We start from the raw sequence: 16,198 nt of genomic DNA, 5'->3' as shown, positions 1-16,198 counted from the left end.
CGTGTGTGTGTGTGTGTGTGTGTGAGAGAGAGAGAGAAAGATCTATCCTGACACAGATACCACATAACAGAGCTCCCCATTCTCTCATCTTCATATCCAGTGGCACGTCCTGAAATAGTCCATAACCACCACTGGGTGTGAGTTAAAGCGGGGGCAATAAAAGCATTTAGGAATGCAGCACATGTTAGCAAAGGTGGATGGCGGCACACAGGAATTTCAAATGGCATTAGCGGCTAATCTGGGAGAAACCTGTCTTTGTCACTTACAGGGTTACGTGTCCCCATGAGAATGTGATCTATGTCAAGCATGCTCTTCATGGCAAGAAGAGAACAAGACAGCAGGCCACCCGAGAACGTTGAACCCAAAAGAATGCAGCTCTGGTATTCATTAATGAAGAGCACTCTTCTGTGTGGTGGAGCGAGATGACAGGAATGAGGGGACAGGGTGACAATGTGAGCGAGAAGAGGGAGTGAAACAGGAGGAGAGGATTCGCAACATTTACCAGAATAATAAGAATTTGAGATAATCGTTATATCAGCAAATAGAAAATAGCCGAGAGTAAAATTCTATAGAAATGAAACAATTCACAAGTCAAGGAGCCAGTTAATGTATATTAGAATATTTTATTGCTTTATGAAATGTTGCATGAATTCAACTGTAAAAACCTTCATATTGTTTGAAGTTCACAGAAATGTCTGAAGTCAACACGTGGTTGGTTGTGTACAGCTTGACATGACCGTGATTGTCGGCACATAACTTACAACAAACATACATAAACTCTTTGGCATCCTGCTCAAAGCACTATTATATCTAAAATAACAATACAAACATCTGTATAAAATATATAATAATAATAATAACAATAATAATAATAATAATAATAATAAACCTGTTTTGTTAGTTCAAAGCTCACAGTAAACAAACAAAAAACAACACGGTGTAGTTTTCAACTTTGATCCCACAGTGGTGACCAAACCAGCAGAATCACCACATCAGGAAACACACTCACATACTGTAATCACACATGCAAACATACTTTGAGAAGGAAAAAGTTATCGGAAAAAGCAACTGATGATGAAATCAACACCATGATGCAACACCCTCCCAAAATTACAAACAACACCAGGTTTGTGTCAGTTTGGCAAAAAACACCATTTTGTCTTTTATATATTATGCATCTCACTGTTCACACGCCTCGAAGCTTCTGCAGAACCAGCTACTTGGGCTTAAGAAATGTGGACAGCAAGAGCATTTTTTATCAGCAGTGTTTCATGTGTCATAAGATTAAATTATTGATCAAAAGGGAAGTCTTCCAAACAGATAAGATCCATGTGATGGGAATGAGGCTACTCAGATGGACGCCACTTTTTTTTTTTTTTTGGAGAGGAGGGGAATGCAGGTCACATAGATAACCTTTTATTGAATAGTTATCTAGAAGAGCACGAGGCTTAAGTTAATATTTGGGGAATGTGGAAACCAGATAAGATAAATATGTAGCTTCTCAATTCACTGGATTGGGAACAGAGATAAAGGGGGTAATAAAGGGGGAAAAGCAGCAATTTTATAAATATATATATATTTATATAATATATATATATATATATATATATATATATATATATATATATATATATATATATATATATATATATATATATATTGGCATCCACTCTCTGAGAACATGTTGCCCTATTACAATCCACAATACTGTCCATGTACCTCAGAAGATTCATCTTTTCCCTCCCAGCCAGGCAGACTGCCTGCAGCTGTCCAGCTCAGTGAGAGTGAGTGAGTCGGAGCACAGCTCTGTCTCTAAAAACAGTCCTTTTTTTTTCTCCGTGCGTTGGCGTCTTTCCACAACATTCCTGCATCCAATATTTAATCCATTCTCTATTCAAATACTTGCACTCTTCACAGATTCTCAGAATTGCTTTTTTCTCATTTGAAATCCACCTCAGTTCTTTAAATGAAGATTTCCACTGCCTCTGACTCCAGCTCATCCAGGCCTCTGAAGGGGTTTAATAGCAACTTTTTAGCCTTGTCTGGGGTAAAAACAAAGAAAGACGAGAGAATGAATAATTATATAAATGTTTTAAGGCTAAAACAGTGGGGAAAAAGTCCCAGATATAGCTTAACTATCAATGACTAAAGGTTAACAGAGATTTTCCAGTTAAACAGACCACTCTGGTAAATGCGCTCAGTCAACAGATCCACATTATTTCCTAACCATGCACATTCCACTAGGCCCACATTATGAACCATGACCTGGACAGATGGTTTCTGATTGGCTGGTTAAGCGGCAGCATGGTTAAACAATGTGAACATCCAGGAAGTCGAGGTCCAAAATCTCCTTTAGTGTAGACAGAGGAGTGCTCTTACATGCTGTATGTGTGTGTGTGTGTTATAGCTTGTGTATTCATGCTCTGAGCCACAAATCATTTATCGTTCAAGTTTTATACTGAGAGCATTATTGGATCATCGGCCCTCGTAAACAAACGCACTCATGCATATTTGATAGATCACTCACCACTGTTGAGCTTAGTCGTGCTGGCAGCCTCTTTGGCTTTGGTTCCCGCCACCTGCCGTTCTAGCGTTCCAGGTTCAGACTGAGCAGAGAACTGACGGTTTGGCAAAGTCTGATCATCTGAAAGACTCTTACCTAAAAGACGACATCACAAAAAAATGTCAGTATCTGTCAGCAGTGCTTTCAACCCTCATCAATTGCAAAAAAATCTTGTACTTAGCACAAGTTTTTGCAATATACAGAGTGTGTGTTTGAGCATGTAATGTAAGAAGTATAGGCTGCTTAGCTTTAGCACTTCCACAAATTAATTATTAAAATAGGTAACATTATGCTCCTCACCTCTACTCTTTGTGGTGCTCTTGGTGGTGCTGATGGAGGGAATGGAGGAGGCGGGTCGGAGAGGTGCCCCCGCTGCATTCAGGAGGTTTGTACGGGGACTTTGCTCGTCCTTCCACCCTTGGTCTTGGTGCAGCCGCTGGTTGAGGATCTTGATCACAGCATCCTTTTCCAAGATCTGAGCGTAAAGAGCACGGATCCTGATACAAAACAGAAACGTGACAAAACACGTCAGGAAGCAGATAAGCGAATGAAAAAATGTCATGATTTGTAAAGGTAATTCTTTGAAAAGATCATAAGTATGCACCTGTTCTCCATCTCCTGATTCCTGTAGTCAGCAATTGGCAGGTCCTCGTTGAAGCTGTTGTTAGAGGAGTGGCAGGGTGAGTGATTAATGATGGTGGTGTCCCTGCAACGGGAAAGACATTGTTCTGGGCTTGATTCAAATGCAAATGAGCTGAGAAAATATGTGTACATAGGGATGACTTGGCCCAGAGATCTTCCTACCTCTGGGCAGCGGCAGTGGCAGCCACCTCCATTGCAAACTGCCTCATGGTGCTCTCTTCTAGGTACTTCTGCTCCCAGCGCACCATGTCTGCCTCGAGGGCCAGGATTCGCTCCTCGCGCTCCCGCAGACGCTCTTGGAGGGAGCTCATGGTCACGCCTGGTGGCTGGGACTGCCTCTGAGGTGGCGGGAGAGTAAACAAATGGTAAGAAATGACTTAACTGAAAGTAGCTAGTACTAGTGTCATCAGGTTCTTTGATCTCCTCGGACATGATATTTACCTGTTGTGCCCTCAGACTCTTCAGCTCCTGCTCTAGTCGCGTCCTCAGCTTCATCTCCAGGCTCTCCCTCTTCTCACAGGTGGACTGTAGCTGAGCCAGTGCACTCTGAAGCCTCTCCACCTTCTCCACGTAAGCCCTCTTCCTCCTCAACTCCTCCTCAAGCTGGCGACCTCGACCACGAGCTGCCTCCAGGGCCTCCTCGAGTCTCTTTGCCCTGCCGCTCTGCTCCTCCGCTGTGGATCGCAATCGCTGCAGCTCCCGCTCTACGCGCTCCCGCTCAAAGTTCTGCTCCTCATCTGAAGCAAAGGAAAAGTAAAAGATGGCCAGGTTAATCACATGTTTAATGAGCGTGGACATGATCTCAATAGTAGTTTGGATTGAAAAACAGACTGGACACAAGTGTTATAAGATGAAATATGAAATCATTACAAATCTGCCTGATGTTCGCAAAAGTACACATGAGCATCAATCCCCAATTTCTCCCACCTGAGTTTAACCACAGTAATAAGTACCAGTGTTGCTACATGGTGGCCAATGTTCTTCATTTAGTGAAGCACTCCTGGAATGCTGAGAGGAGGAAGAAGGAGGAAGGGGGAGAAAGCTGCCCTATCCCTTTGACCCACACAGCACAGAGCATTCCTCATCAAGGTCATACAAACAGCACCACTCTGCTTGAGTCCAGTTCCTTAAACAGACAACATAAATCACACTAACAACAGGTGGGGGGACCCCATTTCTATCACTTCCACTGCTGCTCTGTGCTGCTTTCCCTTTTGCAAAGAGGTGCATGGATTGAATTCCCTATTACTAAGCCTCCTTACCAAATAAGCTGAGGTTATGCAAGTGAAAATTCCTGCATGCAGGATGCTCTTAGCTACAAAAAGGGCCCCATGCTTTGCTATCCAATCCAATCAAGCATGTTGATTACAAAGGAGAATGTAACAGAGAGCCAGGGAGAGGAATCTAGTCAAACAAAGTGACACACTTACTTTGTTCAAGGAGTTTGGCCATGATGTGCTGGTTGTGGTCAGCTGCTTCTACTTCTTTTGCAACATGCGTTCTGGCATTTTCCAAGTTTTCTGTAAAGCAACAATGTTTTAAAATTACATTGTAAACTGTGTAAATTCTGGATCTGATATTATGGTAGAATACTTCAATGTGGTATTATGTGTCTTGTGGCAGCAGTTCATACCTCTAAGGTCTCTGTTGAAATCCTGCAGCCTCCTGATCTCAGCCACTAGCCTCCTCCTCAGTGTCTGCTCCAGGTTTTCCCTCTTACTGCTGCCCTGCATTAGTGTCTCATAGGCCTCTGAAATATGCTGGATCTCCTGCTCCAACTGAAAAAGGAGACAAAGAAGAGGAGTTGGGGGGAGGATTGGAGGAGAGGAAGAATTTTTGGTTAACCTACTTCACAAGCCAGGGAGGAGCTGAAATGTTGATTCATGTTGTTACAGTACATAGATATACATATGGGTACATATGCGACTACGTGTATACAGTACACTAAATGTGTGTGTGTGTTTGTGTGTGTGTGTGTGTGGTATAAGAAGGAATTCAAGCCTGCACCACTCCCTGTGAGACTGATTTATATCTACATTCCTGAGGCTGATAGTTCCAGGTGTGTGAGCGCAAAAGAGCGCGCATTTACACACAACACGCCACAAAGCACAAGTTAACATGCACACAAAGACTCGCACATACATACACACACACACACAGGTCTGGGATGGCTGCCAGTGGAGGGAAGGTGTGCATGCCTGTGCCTGGGCTGTGGAAACGGCAAAGAGAAACCCACCATTATAGCAGTCACACAGGCATGTTTACTCAGGGCTGCGGCCTGACGGAGAAAACTTTCCAACCCTGGCAATTATCATTCTTGAAGGCTGAGACAAGGCAAGGACCATGTGACATAACTCCAGCAGAGAGCGGAGTGGATTTTACAAAGATTGGCTGAGGTGTCAAATGTCTCTGAAGCCGTTTCCACCACATTGAATAAGAAAATATTTTATTTTTAGGGGCCTGTTTAGTTAGAGAGGCAAAAAAAAGAAAAGGGCAGGGAAACAAATTGGGGTTAAAAGTGAGAAGGTGGAAAAAGTGCTGTTTGGATTGCAAAACAAAAGAGACCTTTCACTTTTTACATAGCAACCCACCACCTGCCATGGACCCCCACCCCCATCAGCTGTGCGTGTGGGTCACAACCCGATCGACTGCTGTCTGACAAGCCCTAGATGATGCTGAAAATCTATGGCCTCCCTGGAACTACAGCACACACACACACACACACGCTCTCTCTGGCCTCCACCAGGTCAGCTCCACAATGAAAGGAGTGTGTAAACACAGTAGCAGGCTGTGACCTCTGTTTGTGCTTCTGTGGTATGGAAGGTAGCAGCTGCTGATCTCATCTGTCCCGTCCAGATGAGGGAGTGCGCCTGGAGTTGGATGTCGGGGAGACAACTGCTTACTGGGGTTGTGTTTCATAGACAGGTGGCTGAGATGGAGGATGTTGTCTGGCTTTCCCTCTAAAATTCACTTTTTGCCATTTTAGGCTACAGTCACTAACTTGTATTCCTAGATTTAATGACTGCCTTCAATGTTATTTTATAGATTCATGAGTGGTGGATGTAAAATTTGCCAATCTAGCTTGAGATTGGGTATTCTTACTCCCTCAACAAGACCTGTGAGAGATGTCAGATGCATAAAAATAACATTTTCTCTTATGGATTTCCTCCTCTTACCTTCTGAATACGGCCAGTCTTCTCCCTGTGTGCTTCCAGCTCTTGCCTCAGCCTCTCATTCTCCATCAGCAGCAGCTCCACCTGGTTGGGCTCCTCCAAGCCAGCAGATGGCAGGCTATTGAATGTGCTGTAGCAGGGAACTTCAGCTGGCTGACCAGACTGGACATACCTATGAGAGAGACATTGTTGAGTAAAAACTTGTATCTTAATTATGAATCTGAATTTGTGGCTGCCTCAGCTGAATCAAAACATTTGAGTGCGCAGCCAGCTAGAGTCAAAGCTGTGAGAACTTTATTTTTGAGCAAGGCATCTGAAATAGCACTCTATTCCCGTCTATCAGCGAGCAGACAAGCTGACTCCAGTGGCTGTAAAGAATGTGAAAGCCTATATGAGGAGCATACTTTTGGAAAAGCATCCAAGGCAGCACAAGTGTGAAGTGATCCTGTTCCAGTATGACAGGCATTACAAACACCTACAGGGCTGGACTTGTTTTCCTCTAAGCATTTCAAGACAGAAATGTGAATCGGTTCGCAGCTATAGTATGACTCACATTGATAAGTATGTGTTTACGCATGTGAAACACAATGACGAGTCCTGGAAGATGATTACGAGGCTGGCTCTGGTACAAAAACTACACCACAGAATATGATGTAATGTTAAAGTACTTTTAAAAACATGCACACACAATCCCACACATGATCATGTCCTCCGAAGTTGTCTTTGTACCTGTGCTGCTGTGTCTGCATCGGCTCCTGGACCTGGTGAGGGATAAATCCTTGGCCCTGTATGGGGGCTGAGTACTCTGGAGGTGGGCTGCGCTTGTCCAGGCTCTGCCCTGTGCTCTGGAGGTTTTGCGGTGTGTAGTAAGGAAGCTCAGGGTAGCTGTGAGACGTGCTCTTGATGGCCTCTGCTTTAGCTGCTGCATTATTCCTCTCCAGAGATATCTGCATGCAGTGCTCACTGAGTGACCGCACATGGCTGCACTTCAGCTCCATCAGATCTGCCTCTTCATGGAAGGCCCCCTCATGCAGGAGCGTCCCCTCATGGAGCCGCCCGATGGGGCCTGTAGGGGCCCAGTGAGAGGCCAGATACTGAGAGTGCACCTTGGCCTGCTCATAAGTTGGCAGCTCCTCCCCGTGCAGCTGGTAGAGCTGGTAGCCACTTTCTGAGTGGTGATAGTCCCCGTGGTGCTCCTGGCCCTGGGGCTCCTGCCTCGCAGAGAGCTGAGGGAACGAAGGGTCCTCCTGGGTGAGACTCTCCAAAGAGGATCGTGGGCTCCTGCCCATGTCGCCTCCACTGCTGGGTCTACTGTTGCTCCCACTGCCTCCGCGCAGGGCCTGCTGCTGGATGGCTAATAAGGTGCGGGTGTCTGTGGGGTTTCCATAGCGGAGCTGCTCCTGGATGAGCCGGTGCAGGACCGTGCCAGATGGCTCTTCAGTGGACGACATATCGCTTTGTGTACGTTGTTATCTTCTCTAAAGACCAGTTGAGCTTTTTCTTATTTTGAAAATATTTAAATAAATCAGCTGTGAACAGAGCAGAGTGAGAGAATAAAGTACAGTCAGTCTGAGGTGGCAGGGTTAAACATATAACAGAGACAACTGAGAGTTAAACACATTAACATAGCCTACTATTAATACAGTCACATGCAGAAGAAAGGCTGTGTTTAAAGCATGTAGGCCTTTGTAATAACAGTAACACTTGCAACACAGACTTTCAAGTCATGCAGACATTTCATTTTATATAAAATTCTATTAAGCTCTCTCATCAATGTTTTACTTCGAGTACTGTATGGAAATACTGAAGCTCTGAGTCTACTTTACCAACAGCGACAACACAGAGATGTGGAGATATTTTCCACAGCAGGCAAAAAAATGCATGCGCCAAAAATTCCAATCTCACGGGGGAGCAAAAGCGCACAAAACCGCATTATAAAATAACTTCATCTTCGGTCTTACGGCACAGTCGTCGTATTAAAAACCCTGTAAAAAGCTTTTAACTCCCTCACAACACACTACACTCCCAAAAAGAAGTTACAATGTAGCTATTTTATTTATTTCTGTGCTCGTTTTTCTGTTGTGGCAAAGGCAGAAAAAGACGCTCTTCTCACCAGTTCACGCTTTCATCGTAACGCAACGTTGTTCTCGACCTCGAAGTTAAATTCAGAGTAGTTCCACTATTTCCATGAGTTCTTTCGAGTCAAACGTGTCTCATCGTCCTCCCCCCGGACGGGCTGCCGCGGTCCTCTCTTGCTGTGAAATGACTGTGGAGAGAGCAGGCGGCGATAATAAGTAACCGAGGAGGGACTGAGGTCGGAATGCCAGGAATGTAAAACGCGAGGTCCCTCTGGGATCAAAAGCGTAAAACCACACGGGAGGGGGAGGAGGGAAGCTGAAATGCGCTTTATCATTACCAATGAGGAGTTCAAAAGACGTATAGGTTTGGGCATTTCAGCTTAGACTGAATGCGTTTATACTCAGAGAAAGGGTGAGATATTTGTTGGTATAAAATCTCCTTCCCACGAGACTTTGCAGAAGGTTTCAGTTGCAACACTGGCGTTGCACTATTTTTGTTTCTCTGATTAACTCACTCAGTGGTAGAAGAAATATTCAGATCATTTAATTGAAAGTCAAAGTTGGAATATCACACTGTAAAAATCCTCCATAACAAATAAAAATGGCCCCTGTCAAAGTTACCATACCACTGGATCATTATTACTGATGCATGTATTAATATGTGAATCTGTAATTACATTGCTATTTGTTCTGCATGTAAAATCTTAATCTGAAAAGTAACTGCAACTGTTAAATAAACGTAGTGGAGTAAAAAATACAATGATTTATTATTTATAAGTATAAAGTTACAAATAATGGACATGCTGACCTAAAGGCACTATTATCTCAAAAGCATATTTAAGTCCAGTACTTGAGTAGATGTACTTAGATTATATCCACAACTGAAAAGAATTTGGTACAAATTATGGGCAAAATGAGACGTTAATTTTAGTTAGGATTTAGTCATATTTGCTGAATTTCATTCATTAGTAGATTATTATTGGAAACCTTATTCCACATCAAATGTTGAACTGTATGTGTGTCTATAGACAAATTTCCCATGTTTGCATGTTCTGCTGACCTGCTGTGTACTGTCTTATAACTCTTAAGGTTTCACTAGCAAATAATTTAAATTTATCAATTTGAAGTGCACCAACTGGACACTGTATCTAAAGTATTTTACCAATATTAGTCAATTTCATAGTTCTTTTGCATGAAACTTTCAAGGCAATTATTTTAAAAATTACAGACTTGTAAATAAAGTGTTACCATGGATCTTTATTATTGATACATTGACACAAACAGTATTTTATTGGTGTTTAATCTATAACAATGATTCATATTTTATAAACTGATCACGTTTTGCATGTGAAATCTTAATCTGAAAAGTAGCAACTATAGCTGTTAATAAACATAGTGGAGTAACAAGCACAATATTTCTCTCTGAAAAGTAATAGTGTAGAAGTCTAAAGAGGCATAAAATGGAGTAAAGTAAAGTACCTCAAAATTGTACTTGAGTACATTACTTAAAGGTAAATGTTGTTACTTATTTTCCACCACTGAATTCATTAAGTCTCTCTCTAATATTTCTCTAATGTGTAATATTGGTGGCCTAGAGGAATTCAAGCTTTCAGCATTCACTGCAGGACACTATGGATAAGTAAAAACTCTTGTCTGTGCAAGTGTATTAACACTGTGTATGCCTTATATGTGTGTGTGTGTGTCTGTGTGGTGTGTGGCAGCCGACCCCTGGATCTGAGGTCTGTGGATGCCCCATTACTACGAACACAGTGGCCCTTTGTACCCAACATCACACTACACGGTGCAGAACAGAGCCTGGAGAATGCCACACACTCCTCCCGCTGATTTACAGGTTCAAATCTCAGACATGCAGGGGTTGTCCTCCTGCTGAGACGCACAGAATCACAAGATGCACAGATGGATGGACAGTCAGGAGGATAGTTAACCCCTCCAGGGTGGTCATACAGGTCAGTGTCTTTCTTTCATCTTCTCCAGATGATAGACAAGACCACAACACTGTTCGACACATGTCTGTTGCAGGAGTGGAACATCCATTTTTTTTCCTTTAAGAGATAAACTTCCCGCCTGTCATAAAGCAAATCTTTATGATAGTCTTTATTTCTGTCCATGCCAAAAGACACAACAGAGCTATTTATTGCCAGCTTGGACCTAACTGCTGCTATATTGAGGACTTTAGACAGGGACTCTGACTTTTTCTGTGGGCCCTTCAAACAGCAGAGATTTCAGTCATAACAGACTAATCATGTCTTTGGGCAGTGGAGGAAGAGAAAGAAAGGAACAGGGAGGGTTAGAGATGCTATCCTGCTTCTGCGTAATCCACATTTTCCCTCCAAAAGCGTACAGCAGAAAAATCTCATGCAAGCTCTAAATGAATCGGTAAAGAAATGGGTGCAATCAAACCACAACAGGCCTCTGTAATTGATTGTTGTACAGTATGTGGCCACTGGCCTCAGGCTGATTATCTCATTAGACCTAAAAATCTATAGGCCCAATGAGTTAGTATTGAACTGCAGATGGTATGTGTCCACAATCATCTCTCTGGCTCTTTCACCCTCCTTAATTAAACACACACACACACATTTCCCGTCATGTTTCAGATGTTGCGTATTCTTAAATGGGCTCTTTTAAACAAACATGCAGACAGAGCGTCTCTGTGGGCGGCACTCACATGGAGGCGACTGGTCAGCAAAGTGGAACATGTTTGCATTTCCCCTTCAGATTCACACTGTGAAGCAACACGGTCTCCACCTTTTTAAAAGTCTGGTCATGTCATTTAACACCACCTCACGACTTCCTTTACTCCCTCTGTGTGTATGCGTGTGTGTGTGTGTGCTGGTCGACAACGCCTCTGGCCATTTTGTCCTCCATTGTACAACACTTCCTGTGAACTTCCAAAGGAATGCAGGGCTGACCCTTTGAAAATTATGGACGCTTTCAAAAAGTCATTACAGGAGATGAACATCTAAAATGGAGTGCCACAAAAATCCCTCAGTGACTGTCTGTAGACCCCAAAGCAGACAAAACTTACATTTCATACATTATTCCTTGTTTGTCCAAAGAAGAGAGGAATATTTGAGAACACCCTGCAAAATTAAACACAATTGTGTTGTTGCTATACGCAGTAAAACAATATTGCTCTTGAGGTTTTGGTGGAAACATGAGCACAAATGAGGCAACAGTGAGAGTAGTCAAACTACCAGTTACACAATTGGAAACAGTCTGACTCTAAATTTACTCATCCGAGCCGTGTGTTAAAGTCAGTATAAAAATGCCTTTGTCAAAGGGAGGGACAAAATCTGTGTGTGTGTGTGTGTGTGTGTGTGTGTGTGTGTGTGTGTGTGTGTGTGTGTGTGTGTGTGTGTGTGGGGGCCCTTAAAAGTACAAAACTATTATTTCTGTTATTGTAAATAAGCTTTTTGATCAATATACTTTATGGACTCAAAAATTGCCAAAAACTCAAGGAATATATGTACTTATAGTCCAAACATCCAACTAACAATATAACACCAGCAAACTATGCTGGCAAGCATAGAATGCTAATCGTATTTGTTTCCTTTATCATCCTTTTAATTACCACGTAGTGATTCTTGAGAGTAATGTCAACAATACTAAAGATGAGCTCTTGTAGGGAAACTTTTCTTCAAAATTACTAATATAACGTCAAGGACACCATGAAACATTGTGTATTTAAACGTGTAGAGCATTTAACCACAAGAAGGGATCAGTGACATTAAGAGTCGAAAGTATTATTAACATCAATTATTTGTCCTATTGACAACAGAAGCTATTAGGAGATTCAGTGCACCAAACAGTACAGCAGTTATTGTACAAAATGTATTTTCTGCTATTATGTGGCTTTTCAGCAAGGAAAGAAGATAAATATGAACGGTTTGTCCTGTTCATGTAAACTAAACTCAAACTTCAGTTCTGAAGTTTCACTTTCATTCAGTATAGTATTTGAAAGTTCAGTTTTCCAAAAGACTCCCATTTTGATCATGCATTCATGTGCACTATAATTGTACATACAGTATTTCTAAAACACTTGCTAACAGCACAATTAAAGTATCAGGTGACGGAAGCATCAGTCAGTTGTCTGGATTTAGTTTCAAGCATAGATTCACAGCATGTTTGCACAGTAAATCTTTAAAGTCTTTAATAAAAGGCCAAAGGCACCTGAACAGACGTTGTCAGGTTACATGTTAGAATAGTGCAACAAGATGGCTGGCTGCGGTGCTCAGTGTGTAGACAACGTGATGCTCCTCTATAAAACCCAGCAAACATCTCTTATGTCTCTGTAGATGTGCTGGGACTAATGTGAACTTCAGTAGATGGCAAATAAACCAGCTGCCCTGACCCACTTAAGTAGTAAATAATTCAGTAACTTTATTTATGTAGCATCTTTCAAGAGCAGAACTAAAAGTGCTTCACAAAAGAAATAAGGCAACCGACATAAACACAGACATAAATACAGATTTAGGACGAATAAAACACCATAAAATAGAAATAAATTAAAATGAGCTTCTTTTTAAAGGTGTCTACAGATCTTAAGTCCAAAGGGACATGAAATACCATGTCTAAAGAAAGATTTAGACCAGTGTTTTCCAAAGGGGGGGGGGTAAAAAATTAATCTGAGGGGTCGAGAGTTTATCAACATGATCAGAAAGCAGAAAAAAACATATTTTTGTTGCACAAAATGTTGGGAATTTTTCTATCAAATTTTTGCTTTTTTCTTGTGAAGCACTGGATGATTTTACATCATCAGACCCATGAAAATTGTGCTTTGGTTCATTTGGTCTCAGTTTATTGACATATAAAAGTGGTAACGAGCACTCACAAGTTGACATTGCTTTGTTTTAAGGGGTAACAAGCCAAAAAAAAGGTTGGGAACTGTTTCAGACTTATCTGTCCATGAATGAATAAGAAAATTAAAGAGCTTAACTTGAAGATAGTGTTGTAATTCTCCACTAAGTCACCCTTCATGTCAAAATAGATTCATCATTAATGTGGAATGTAGACACTTTGAATACTGATATTGATTTGAAAGTTTAAACACTCTCACTTCACTTGACACATATAGTACATGCCATATAGAATAAGAACAATATACTTTACCATGAACCAGTCCTTATCTGTTTTCCTCCTAACCAAAGATTGTTTGCTGCAGTTGAGGCTTCACATGATTACAGTACATGATGAAGAGAGCTGTTACTTTTCTGTCATTCACAAGCAGCAGTTGTTTAACCACATCAAGATATTGAAAACAATCCATCATCCAAACAGTGGAGACAACTACTCACCTACATTTGAATTAAGATCTATGTTTTTATGTATTTTACTCTGGGATGGTTTCAAGTTAGCTGGAGTTATTATGGCTTACATATCAGGACACATTACATGTGCTGAAGGCTGTTTCCCTTGTCATAGTTATATAAGTGATTATATGAAGAGAGATTTGTGTCATTGTTAAACCGGAGACCAAGATGTTTGACTCTCTGTCTCTCTTTTTATCTCTGTTTCTTTTTGTTCCCTTATGTATCATGAAGTCTGTAGATTACATTGGACTCAGGGATGATCTGAGAGTGCGATGTCTGTATCTGGCTTGAGACAGAGTTAAAGAGACTGGATAGAACAGGATGCACGTTACAGTGTCAGACTGTGTGGGAAAGAATGACACAGAATAGCAGACAAGGTCATCTGATATGGCAGGACTGGTGAGGAATGTAACTGATAGTGTTGGAAGGAGTGGGATAGATTCCTCTCCTTGGCTCTCACATCCATGGACGGCTTCCTAATTCACACAGTACACAATAGACATGGACAAGGTGCGCTGCACTCAAGCGGTATCCTGTTCTCAGGAAACCACTGGCGACAAGCTTCCCATGTAATCGTATTTCGCAACAGCTTGGATTGTGATGCCAGGGTCGATTTTCAGATTAAATTATGTTGAGGCAAGCATGATCTAACCTAATTCCTCCTTGACACCCGTTAAGAGTTAAATATACTAGAAATAGTACTACTCATAGAACTCATAGAACTAAAGATAATAAATAGGCTATTGGTTACTTATTTATTTAAAGTGAAGAGTTGAGAAATCTCTGCATGTTGCAGCAAGTCGAACTGCTTTCAAGGGAATTTCCAGACATTCACAGCAAACAGAATTCAGACATGAGTCACAAGAGATGAATCTGTTAACTGTGCAAAGATGATAAAACAGATGTGTAGTGCAGTCATAGCTAGGGCAGGTTTTGTTGTACTGACTTCCACAGCTGATTGAAAGGAGATGAAAGTAATCAATCCGATTCTGCGCGCAAGGTGTTGCATAAAACCTTAAAGGAAAAGTTACGCATTTTGGGTAATATGCTTATTCGCTTTTTTGGAGAGAGTTAGATGAGGAGATTACGCTCATGTCTGTACAGTTAATATCAAGCTACAGGCAACAGATGGTTAGCATAGCTAAGCAGAAAGGCTGGAAACAGGACAAAACCCCCTGGTAAACCACAATTTATCATTTTAAAACTTCAGTTTTTGTACAGATTTGCCAGGCTAGCTGTTTCCCCTTGTTTCCAGTCTTTATGCTCTGCTATGCTAAGCTAAGCTAAGTGTCGGCTGTAGCTGCATATTTATCGTACACACATGAGAGTGGTATCAATCTTCTCATCTAACTCTCGCCAAGACAGCAAACAAACCTATTTTCCAAAATATATTCCTTTAGGTTGACTCAGTAATATTACAATGTACCACTGAGAACATCTTACAATAGTAGTAGATATTATAACGTAATTAATATCATGATTTTAATTTTTAATTTTTGAATTGCTTCAGTTGACTCCAACTGTGATATTCAGGTGTGTTTTCAAAGAGACGACATGCACCCAACCCTGTCTGTATGCAGAACCTGAAAATCCACATTTTTCTCCTTAGTCATGATATCTGAGAAGTCTTCCTGTGTATTGTGCTTTGCTGCGTGGAAGTCAGTGTTCCAGCATTCAAAGGTGAAATGAAGAATAAAATAACATTTGCTCCATTTGACTGGAAACTGTTACAGTGCAATGCTGTAAGAAACTTTTATTGACCTCTGTTGGCAAGTGACACAGTAACATTAACCAGCGCAACACAGTGTGGTCTGTAATTTTGCCAAATAGTCGCCAAGTCACAAGTCGCCTGTACTACAGGAGAGTAGCAAGCAAGCTAATTAAAGCCGATATTCAACATAAATGCCAGGCAAAGATGTCAGATTCTACACAATAAGTGCTTGAAAATACTGTTTTATGCTCTGCTTTTTCTGACTTAAGATAGAAAACAATGTCCCATGAGATTGGCCACCCACTCCTTTAATCTATTGTTGTAAATGTGACATTTTGGTGGACCAGAGTTTTGAAAGGCAGAAATCTCCCCTGGTGAACTAATAGTTGAGGTATTCATTAACAATCCTATTCAACATAGACTTTATGGGAATTTTGTGCTGTTGGGTAAAAAAACACTTACATGTTGCACCTTTAACACAGATTTATTTGTTGACATCGCCAAGGCAACTTTACTGTTTCTTTTTTGTCTCAAAACACTCTGAATATTTGGCCTCTGCTCTCAGACGTATTACTCATACAGCGCTGAGGGCAAATAGCTGAGTGTCAATGTAATGATGTTCCCTTTTCCATTTTCTGCTTTTCTTTCAGATCTCTTTGGGTTAACGCAGCGCTACATACACAGCTTTGCCTAAGTTA

The 16,198-nt window shown here is 41.5% G+C and overlaps 1 protein-coding gene across 2 annotated transcripts; it reads right to left on the bottom strand.

The window, feature by feature from the left end:
- Positions 1-1,631: 1,631 nt before the first annotated feature.
- LOC122887026 (angiomotin-like 2a) lies at positions 1,632-8,698 on the bottom strand. Of its 2 annotated transcripts, none has more exons than XM_044219820.1 (11): positions 8,492-8,698; positions 7,108-7,907; positions 6,382-6,550; positions 4,839-4,983; positions 4,636-4,725; positions 3,647-3,942; positions 3,368-3,543; positions 3,168-3,269; positions 2,864-3,060; positions 2,528-2,659; positions 1,632-2,042 (listed from the first exon to the last, which is right to left on the bottom strand). In XM_044219820.1, the coding sequence occupies exons 2-11, from the start codon at positions 7,827-7,829 to the stop codon at positions 1,963-1,965; spliced, it is 2,109 nt and encodes a 702-aa protein (XP_044075755.1). In that variant the 5' UTR covers positions 7,830-7,907; positions 8,492-8,698; the 3' UTR covers positions 1,632-1,962. The 2 variants fall into 2 exon arrangements, with proteins under 2 accessions (XP_044075755.1, XP_044075756.1); XM_044219821.1 differs by having other exon boundaries at positions 1,638-2,042; positions 3,168-3,221.
- Positions 8,699-16,198: the final 7,500 nt, after the last annotated feature.

Source organism: Siniperca chuatsi, linkage group LG13 (genome assembly GCF_020085105.1).
Source record: "Siniperca chuatsi isolate FFG_IHB_CAS linkage group LG13, ASM2008510v1, whole genome shotgun sequence".
In the NCBI taxonomy this organism is placed as follows: Eukaryota; Metazoa; Chordata; class Actinopteri; order Centrarchiformes; family Sinipercidae; genus Siniperca; species Siniperca chuatsi.
The sequence above is the reverse complement of the archived record's forward strand: the minus strand, read 5'-3'. Positions and strand labels throughout refer to the sequence as shown.

What these genes read in the sequence shown, in the direction of transcription:
- LOC122887026 (XM_044219820.1), bottom strand. Translation starts at nt 7,829, where the DNA reads ATGTCGTCCACTGAAGAGCCATCTGGCACGGTCCTGCACCGGCTCATC. An exon ending in ATGCAGACACAGCAGCACAG is followed by an intron (nt 6,551 to 7,107) that starts GTACAAAGACAA and finishes TCTCTCTCATAG; the next exon opens with GTATGTCCAGTCTGGTCAGC. An exon ending in AATCAGGAGATGGAGAACAG is followed by an intron (nt 3,061 to 3,167) that starts GTGCATACTTAT and finishes GTTTTGTATCAG; the next exon opens with GATCCGTGCTCTTTACGCTC.